The sequence below is a fragment of the Augochlora pura genome, chromosome 2, assembly GCF_028453695.1.
Source record: "Augochlora pura isolate Apur16 chromosome 2, APUR_v2.2.1, whole genome shotgun sequence".
Taxonomy (NCBI): domain Eukaryota; kingdom Metazoa; phylum Arthropoda; class Insecta; order Hymenoptera; family Halictidae; genus Augochlora; species Augochlora pura.
Window position 1 is genome coordinate 22,884,584 of NC_135773.1, and position 9,347 is coordinate 22,893,930.

Consider the following 9,347-nt stretch of genomic DNA (forward strand, 5'->3'; position numbering starts at 1 on the left):
AAGTGTAACTATACCTGATTTATTAAAATTACTAGAGTATTCTAAATGTTGTAGAGAAGGGCATTAAATCAATCCCTTCAATGAGTCTTTGCTTTTACATAAAAACGAGAAATCTTTTGTCAGATTGCTGACTAATGCTTGTCTAAAGACTTTAGGAGAAACAGGAAATAGGAGAAGTGAATGATTCTCTAACTACAACTCTTTGGTCTACTCAATTTTATGTGGGAGCAATAGAGCATAGATGTTAGAAAGCTCAACAATTATAAATCAGTTTTAAACAAATAGTGGAGTTATTAGAAAAACATCAGATGTGAGATATCTGTTACAATATTATAAAAATAATTTGTTATAGACCTCGCCCTTTTGTCGAAGTTCTACTGGATTCTATAAGGAATAGAATAGATATGATTCACAAATTTTCAGAACATCTCATTAATCCATCCACTATTACTGGATTTAAACAAAATTTTATACTGATGGTTTATAAATTACAACTGCTTTAGTCTACTTCCTCGAAGCAAATTTCGATTTCATGATAAATTATGCTTCTTAAATTAATTTTTTATTCCATAAACGAAGTTATCATGAACAGCTTACTTATAGTAATAAAAAATACTCAACAAACTACAGTGGACAAATTATGTTTAAGTCCAAAATATTTGTGTAACATTTACTATTTGAAGAAGGGTCCGTGTAAATTAAAAGTCATACAATTGGTGAATTACCATTTATTTATTTAGAACAGCCACATTTTTATTGGAAACAATTCTCGCTTTGTCAATACTGTATTAAAAAGGAAAAAATCGGCAATTCTCCCTACAAAATCCGTTACAATAAAAGATGATCATTTCAATAAATAATACAATCAATGCGGAATCAAAGGCACAAAACTTGGAGATGACAATATAAAATCATGTCTGTTACCCTTAGTGTATAAAAAAAGAAAACAAAGCATTCATCATTACACACAATAAGCCAATCTGCAGCCTAAAACAATTCGTTTTTTATCTCTCTCTGAATACATCTATAGCGCCGAGATACATACTACCTAATTCCAAAATGAAGAGCCATCCGTTACTATTCGTATCTATCCCTTGTATATGTATTTTCTCAAATTACTAGTTAGTTATCGCTACTACTTTAAACGTGATGAGTTTAGTGGATTACCTAACATAAGGCTGTAAAATATTGCTTCCTACAAGCTTACAAATGTCTGATTAGAATATTGTGCCTATATCGTTACTGTTATATATTTTTTATTGAAATATATATGTGTATATAATAGGATATCTCACGAAATATCAACAAGTATTAGTGACTGATACAGATAATTTAAGATGATAAGGTGTTGATGATGGTGGTGTGTTCTTAGATAGTGGCATGGGTGTTTGCTGGTTAAAAACCATGGACTTTGAGTTGGTCAGGTTTAGCCAGACCTGACTTTGTTAACCATTGGCATATATTTTCTCGCTGGTCCCCCTGCAGCTGCAACACCTCCCCGTACTCCGGGTGCTCGATTACTGTCCCATTGCAGGCGAACTCCTATGAAGATAAGTTTTGTTTTCTAATTTTTATCAAACTTTTTCTCATGGGCCATTTTTTCTCATACCAAAATTATCGATCTCTAAAAATAGTTTCTTTACAATGTCTTGTAATAATTCCTGACAATATATAAAATATTTAAGAAATATCAATTAATTAATTTTATTTTTTTTCTACATTTTTAATAATTGTGAACTGAAAACTAAAAATAGATAATATTTGCACAGATTTTGTCCATTTCACTTATTCAATATGAATTTAGTCATTTCTGGACATAAATATATTGTACACTTTATCTTTCTTGAATTTATACTTAAAATTATAAAAATATGAAATATTTAAAAAATTTCATTAATTAATGAGAAAATATAAAAACCTAAAACTTATAAAATATCTGAAAAAATTGGAAACATGAAACAATTTTGAATCTAAATAATTGACAAGTGTTATAAAAAGTACTGATGCATTATAATATATGACAAATCAATGAAATCCAAGTGGCTACGGTATATTTCGATAATATGGTAAATATATTAATATTAAAATAATAATGATAATAATAATCCAATTAATAATGTTTATAGAAATAATGCGAAAGACAATATTTAAAAACTTTCATGAAACAACATGTATGCTGAGTAACTGTTTGCGTCGATTCTATATTTAGCACAGTATGTGACACTGACAAAAGATTTACTCATCAAAATGGACACGTACTACGGTTTCGGGAAATGTATAGCTACCTTTTTACATGCTCTCACTATTTTCTTCAAGTCATATTCAGATGAGAGGCCTTGCACCGTGGTTAAGGTCTTACGACCATTCCGTTGTTGGATCCTTATATGCACGAGACCGTCTTGGACATCATCATCTGAACCCTTGATTGCATCTGCAAAGGGGTCTGGACAGAAAAAAAGAAATAATTCGGATTACGTTGGAACGTTATAAAATATGCGATCATAGGATAATATCCTTGAGAGGAACAATTGTAATAGAAACGCGAACAGAGAATCGACGTGGAACATTAATTGATTGCGTACTATGATGCAAGGAAAAGACGCCGTCGCCATTTTGACAAAACTATCTTCTAGAATATGATCAGCTCCAGAACGGAAAATATAATACTTACCGAATGTGTTGAGATTCTGGATGGACATACGACAAACAAAATATATCCCCGGGAGATATAGAATTGCAAAGTGCAAGAGCGGCTAAGAAAAATTACGGATGAAGTACGATAACAGAAGCACCACGCAAGAATACTGCTAAACCCAAAAAACCTTGTACAGAGGTCAAACTCAACCGGAAGTAAAAGTTGCATTTGTCATGAACAGTAGGTGGGGTTACGCATGCGTACTGAACGTTTTAATAGCTAACGCTTCATTTTCATGAAAGAACTGTTTCCTGATTTTATTGGTGAATGAAGTAACAAATTTAGGTCATGTATGTTTTATTATGTATATAAGATTGAAAAGCATTAGATTTATATAAATGGGGACATATACTTGATCAAACGTAATTTAGTTAATCTTAATAATTGTAATTTCACATTAAAATGTACACATACACAATATAACAACAGCAACTGTGTACAATGCATAATTTTCATTTTATCTTATTTTATAAGAACTTAAGTAAAATATGTACATGTAGCTTCCCTTTTGGGTGTAATTTTTAAATTAATAATATAATTAAGTAAGACATAATTTATTTAATGTATTATTGATTCTGAGATAGAATTCTCTGCAGATCGGATGCGTAGTAAAATGGTGGGGATACAAGCGCTACGTTAGAGAGGAAGAAAACTGTTCAGCAGTCGAGATATTACGGCATTAGTGTTGAACTGGTTGTTAAATCGATACTCAATGTACGCAACTCTTAGACCCTATCCATATTTTATAAAAATGGCTTCAGATCATTTCACTGAAACAATGATGAAATCATCTACGCAATGTCGGAGTGAAAAAATGCTTTTGTTACTCCCTAAGATGGCGCGCTCAGCTGCACCATTTTACTGTACATCCTATTTTCAGTGGATACTGTCTCATCAATCAAAGCGAAGAAAATTTCTACATCTTATTTTAGAAATTACGTATTATTAAAATTCTTTTCATGAAAATTCCTAGTTACCCCGATGAATTTTTTTAGAAATTTTTTAATGTTAATAGATTTTCATTGGCAAACCAGTGAAATAAAACAATCCCATTTATGAGGTCTCTTTTCCACCACTTGGAATATATTTCGAACAGAATGCCTGACACCATTGGTCATACTAAGCCACCAATAAGCACGCTGGTCTTGAGTGGAAATTTCACGAGAGCCCTGCTTAATTGTACCCTAGTGTCTGCACGACCCCGTTTCCAAACTCTTAGGCGTAAAAAACCTACAAACATTTGATTTACATAATGTACTAATATTAAGTATATATGTATTGGTCTGTTATAACCATACAATATAGTAGAAGATAAACAAGACTTTCACCTGCAGGAATTGCTGTCGAAAGTTATGTGTCACTAAAAATTAGATACGGTGAAAAAATGTTGAAAACGTTGAAGTACGGAAGGAAAAGTTGTCGTATGTTACAGGAGACGATTGTGTCAAGAAGATCGTTCTTATCCGAAGCGTACCGGTGCACGGAAGCATGGGAAGCACGTCTTCAGTCTCCATTATTGCAAAAAATAAACCCCAATAATCTTTTCTTAGAGATCGATTATAAACAATCCACTACTGGTAAAGTTAGCGCAATCGACGTTGATCTGTTTGCGAATACAGTAAAGGATAAAATACAGGTGGAAGAATTGTTAACCACAATTTACAATTTAAGGTTAACAGCCGACACAACGAACACATTAGAGTCGACGCATCATGCTACCATTAAATATTTACTGGATCATGATATGACGGAGGAAATTACGACTACTTTGCATGACAGGCTTAATTATGGAATTTTTCCCGATTATCACTGTTATAATATTCTTATGGATACATATTTAAAAAAGAATGATTATGCCAGTGCTGCAAAGATTGCTGTACTACCTATGTTACAAGAAGACAGTGCCAATCCTATATCTAACGCATTATCTATCTATTCTTGCTATAAATATTTAGAAAACCCTGAAGTTTGGATAAAACCAGAGGTCGTAGAAGATACTAGCGAAGAAATTAAAGTACGCGTACGTTTCCTTCAAAATCCGTACTTTGATGATCATTTTGATCTCACAGATCCACGCGATTTAGTAGGAAAAACCTTAGCCTTTTATGGAAAACTTATGAAGAATGCATTAGGAAGAACATGTCAATTAAGGGGTTTAATACTATACAAAAAATATGAAGAAATATCAAATTTAATAGAAGAATGGTTGAAAGATGTTAAAGATGATGTTGTATATAGAGAAGTTTTCGATTTGATAGAGAAAGACAATGAAAGTATACCTAAAGAAGAAATAGAAAATGTAATGTCCAAACTTGACAAATTGAAAACTCAAAAACTATGTGAAAACAGTCTAATTGAAGCAATAGAAAATGAAGTAAAATCTGCTGTTGATAAACAAGCAGATATAGATATAGAAGAGCAATTGAAGGTATGTAAACCAATAAATTAAGGATATTTCTAAAAAATATTTATGCAATTATTTAAACACTTTGATTTTATAGGCATATAATGATTGGCTAAATACAAGGGAAATAGTGTTACAGAAGCAAAAAGACATGCTTGATCGTGAAACTAGACTAAAGAATGTAGAAAACATCAAGCAATATTTGGCTAAACAAGAAAGACTTTTGACATTCTTTGATGATGAAGAAAAGATAGAATTGAAGATAGAGCAACTGGAAAGAGAAGATAGAGAAGAACTGGAACGTCTTCTTAAAGGACATAAAGCAGAAAAGAAATTTAAAAAATTGAAGGAAGAAGAAGAGTACAAACCACCCATGCTTTGAAAATACAAATACTTAAGTGTTACTGATTATAATTAATGGATAATATTGTAGTTAAAAAATTATTTAATAAATTGCGTTTAAACCAAATTTTTTTTGAAAGGATAAACATGGTAAGAGACGATAAAAATATATTACATATTATTTATCTTCTGTACTTTGTACAATATTCATTTAGAAGAATTCTTTTCTTTTGTTATATGTGTTACATACGTTTATAGGAGGGTTTCTCCAAAGCCGCTTATCCTTAGAAATATGAAAGTTAATTGTATAATTAAATTTTATGCTAGAAAATTATTAGGCTCTGTAACAAATAACGTTCCCTTTGAGCGTTAATTTCGAATGAGTATATATGTCCATACACTTGGCCCAATTTTAAGCACATTTAAAATTACATAACTTCAGACCAAGGTACATGTTCAGCAATTAGTCTTTATCGTTCATATTCGATTGAGGAGACTGCATTATAGGCAGCTAGCGTATGCCTCAGATTTTACAGTACTAGAAAATTTGGTCGTCGTAGTCCTAACTGCACTTGTTTGCAAGGAATGTTCTGAAAATATGATAATATAATCTCGTAAGTTATATAAACAATTTTATTAGTTTTTTTCTTTTAATTTATTTGATCATTACCTGGTAGCAGTAATCACGACATGTACTGTAATACCATAAATTATATAACAATCACGACGATTTACTTTGCAATTGTACAGTTAGTGCGGCTGTTTCTTGTTTCATTTGTTTCAAATCAGCAGTTATTCTCTCCAAATTTGCTCCAACATTTTTCGTAGATTCAGAATCAATCTATAAAAGTAGCGCATATTAATTAAAATTATGAACGTAGGTATTGGATTTTTAATATTTGTTGAGTAATTATTTACTTGTTCTTCTAAGTCTCTGATTTCTCGTATAGTGGCACCTGTTTCTTCGACTAAATTTACAAGTTCACTGCAATCAGAATGAAGCGTAGCCAGCAATTTGTAAGCTTTCCTCGATGCTTCGTTTGTTCTCGCGTCTCGAAATATTAATTCATCGACCACCGTGAACGATCTTTCTACTCTACCCGTAAGCGTGTTAATCTCTTTCTGGATTTCTCGTGTATCAGCGAGAACTTTATTGATGTCGTCTTTTTGTTTTCTAACGTTATTGATTATTTCCAAAATTCGTTGAGTATATGCCGATCTATTAACTTCTTTAGGAAGCTTCTGAACCTCAGCAATCAATTGTGAGTATTGTTGATCTTTGTTACGACATTCTTCGTGAAGTTCTCTTCCCTTCTCCTTTAACAACTTAATTTCGTCAAGCTTCTTTTGACTTGCACTCTGTATATAAATTTAAATGTTAGATGTACAGAATTTAATTTCTACACTTGGCTACTAAAATAATACTCACAGCTTTCGTTGAGTGTTTCTCCCTTTCTTGCCTATATTTTTGAATAAGCGGCACTCTGTGCTTCTCCCATTGGTTACCTAGACTAAGTAATTTGTTCGTGGTGGCTTCGATCGTTGTTTCCAATTTTTTAATATTTTCTTCACCGTCTTGCAGCAGATCGTAAATTCGAACTTTGATCTTCTTCTGTTCTTCATTTATCGTCAATTCTTTTTCCTCATTTTGATAATTGATTGTTACTTGCGTTAAGCTGGTGTTCAATTTTTTAATTTCATCTTGCAACTCTTCCATATTACTTCTAAGACTTTCACACTCTACTTTGATTTTCTCTACTTCTAATTCCTGTTTCTTCACTTTGCTTACGTTTTCTTGTTTCGATAACGTAGATTCCGCAGTACTCTCATCCTTTACCTGAGATTGCTAAATATAAAATAAAAATCTGAATAGTGAAGTAAGATATTGTGCTTGCAAGTAATAGATGCTTTTAGATTTCAACATCATTTGTAATAAGCTTACTTTAGTAATTTGCGTCGTCTCTTTGATCGAAATCCTATTGAGAACATTGACTTCGCTCGATGCGTTAATGTCGGTAATCTTTTCGCTATGTACTTTATTTAACCAATTTATTCGATCAATAATATTCGTGGATTGAGTATGATGTGCTCTTGCTTTGTAGGATATCAAAGAAGGTAAAAAGGATTGTTGATTTTGCATTTGTTTAGGCACAGACTGCAAATAGTGTATGCAATAGTCTTGATATTCTGCAAAATTGAAATTTTTATCTAATCTGGCCAAGCATTTAAATGTAGCATTAGATCATGTGGATATTAATTATTACCTTCATCACTGCTTGTCATTGGTACCTCTATATTTACAGATACATAAGGGACACTTGCTCTGCCTCTATTTCTAAATCCTTTTGTATGACAATAATGTGGCAACCATGGGGCAGAAAGGCCTTGCGATATTGCTGCTGCTATAGACTTCTCTAATAATGCAACATTGCTGATCGGTTCATTTATAGTCTTATCATGTTCTTTTGGTAACTTTTCAATAAGAAACATGAAAACCCTTCGCAGATCAGCTTCTGAACTATATAGAAATGTTTGGTAACCAATATCACCTTTGTATCCTAAATCCTGAATCAATGAATTGATATTAATGAGAACCAGAAATACTGAGATTTAGATTACAATGGTTTTTGTTTTCTGAAATCTTACTGAACATGCTTGAGCAAGTGTTGCACCCAATCGAAAACGGGCTGCCATATTCATAGGTAAAACCGTGGATACTCCAAGACCTGGTCTTATTATATCTAAGCATCTTACTGTTGCTTCTACCACTAGCTCTGTAGTAAAACCCCCAAGATTTGTTACAGCCTCTTCTATGTCACTAAAATTTAATTAATTATTAGACATAAAGTTTGATGTGTGAACAACATATACATAAAATTATAGGTATTTGTAAAGTAGAGATTATATTTTTATTTCAATAAATACATTATAAAACGTATTTGAAATATAAAAAAAATACCGTATATATTTCTCTGAAATTAATCAATAGTTATTCATTATTATTCTTCCGTGAACGTTCTCAAAATTAGCCGGTAAAATATAGATGGACTTCGTAGCCTTCTATTGTTCGAGTGTCTCGTCTGTCTATAAAGAGTACAAATATTTCGAAGTCTCGACGAGAAACAAGTAGGGGAACGTTGTTAAAAAAAATATCACGATCGACTCAAACATTACCGCCCACTTTTGATCGTAACAAAACTCGGTCGACATCGAATGTCAAACGAGATAAAACTTCACCGAAAGCATGCCGAACAGAACTCACCAGCCTATTTGACGCAACGAATGAATAATAATATTGTCGACCTCCTCCATCATCCGTAAAAATGTGAAAATACTAAAATCCCCTACAGCGTAATCGTATTTTAAGAAATTCGTGTCAAGTCACAGGAGCCTTCTTAACCTGTCCATGAGTGAACAAACATTTGTACACTTTGCAATTATGCAGATGGCGTAACAGACCACTTTCCAGTATTGCCAATGTTTCATAAAACTAATTCTGTTCCATCTCAAATTGGATTTCAGCAAGTCTAAACGGATAAGAAATGCCGCAGAATTGTTTAAATAAATTAAAATTCAAGAATAAGAAATGACGATTTGTTGAGGTAATGTTATTACAGAAAAAAGCTTCGCATACAATCGCAAACATTTTAATTAATTGACATCTAACTTAAACGCGACTCGACAATAGTCACAGATTGTTAGTTTAGCGAGATAAGAAAAAATAAAACATCCCAATACACAATCGAATTTTTGTTTAATAGCCAAACAATGAAATAAATTAAACAAAAATTTATTTTCGTGCAATGATATTAATATCATTCTTAAACGATAAACATCGTTCGATCAGATACAATCTCAGTTTCATAGTTTAAATTTCCGCGCTGTCATCGGCGCCGATATGCGCGC

The 9,347-nt window shown here is 32.2% G+C and overlaps 3 protein-coding genes across 3 annotated transcripts; 1 reads left to right on the plus strand and 2 right to left on the minus strand.

Moving 5' to 3' along the window:
- Positions 1 to 712: 712 nt before the first annotated feature.
- Positions 713 to 2,845, minus strand: Eif1 (eukaryotic translation initiation factor eIF1). Its single transcript, XM_078196044.1, has 3 exons — positions 2,672 to 2,845; positions 2,286 to 2,443; positions 713 to 1,542 (listed from the first exon to the last, which is right to left on the minus strand). The coding sequence occupies exons 1-3, from the start codon at positions 2,697 to 2,699 to the stop codon at positions 1,396 to 1,398; spliced, it is 333 nt and encodes a 110-aa protein (XP_078052170.1). The 5' UTR covers positions 2,700 to 2,845; the 3' UTR covers positions 713 to 1,395.
- Positions 2,846 to 3,884: 1,039 nt separating this feature from the next.
- Positions 3,885 to 5,568, plus strand: LOC144478149 (uncharacterized). The gene is made up of 2 exons (XM_078195883.1): positions 3,885 to 5,123; positions 5,197 to 5,568. The coding sequence occupies exons 1-2, from the start codon at positions 4,080 to 4,082 to the stop codon at positions 5,479 to 5,481; spliced, it is 1,329 nt and encodes a 442-aa protein (XP_078052009.1). The 5' UTR covers positions 3,885 to 4,079; the 3' UTR covers positions 5,482 to 5,568.
- Positions 5,569 to 5,648: 80 nt separating this feature from the next.
- On the minus strand, positions 5,649 to 8,861 carry LOC144478144 (coiled-coil domain-containing protein 22 homolog). The gene is made up of 8 exons (XM_078195873.1): positions 8,704 to 8,861; positions 8,088 to 8,259; positions 7,706 to 8,006; positions 7,384 to 7,628; positions 6,871 to 7,287; positions 6,360 to 6,800; positions 6,112 to 6,282; positions 5,649 to 6,031 (listed from the first exon to the last, which is right to left on the minus strand). Exons 1-7 carry the CDS (start codon positions 8,754 to 8,756, stop codon positions 6,163 to 6,165), a joined length of 1,749 nt encoding a protein of 582 aa, XP_078051999.1. The 5' UTR covers positions 8,757 to 8,861; the 3' UTR covers positions 5,649 to 6,031; positions 6,112 to 6,162.
- Between the last annotated feature and the right edge of the window lie 486 nt (positions 8,862 to 9,347).

Excerpts from the sequence above, each read along its gene's own strand:
- Eif1 (XM_078196044.1), bottom strand. The coding sequence starts at position 2,699 with ATGTCCATCCAGAATCTCAACACATTCG. Across the intron at positions 2,444-2,671 it reads CCAGAATCTCAACACATTCG|ACCCCTTTGCAGATGCAATC; the intron begins GTAAGTATTATA and ends TTTTCTGTCCAG. Across the intron at positions 1,543-2,285 it reads TAGTGAGAGCATGTAAAAAG|GAGTTCGCCTGCAATGGGAC; the intron begins GTAGCTATACAT and ends TTATCTTCATAG.
- LOC144478149 (XM_078195883.1), top strand. The coding sequence starts at position 4,080 with ATGTTGAAAACGTTGAAGTACGGAAGGAAAAGTTGTCGTATGTTACAG. Across the intron at positions 5,124-5,196 it reads ATATAGAAGAGCAATTGAAG|GCATATAATGATTGGCTAAA; the intron begins GTATGTAAACCA and ends TTGATTTTATAG.
- LOC144478144 (XM_078195873.1), bottom strand. The coding sequence starts at position 8,756 with ATGATGGAGGAGGTCGACAATATTATTATTCATTCGTTGCGTCAAATA. Across the intron at positions 8,007-8,087 it reads CACTTGCTCAAGCATGTTCA|GATTTAGGATACAAAGGTGA; the intron begins GTAAGATTTCAG and ends TCATTGATTCAG. Across the intron at positions 7,288-7,383 it reads AGACGACGCAAATTACTAAA|CAATCTCAGGTAAAGGATGA; the intron begins GTAAGCTTATTA and ends TTTTATATTTAG.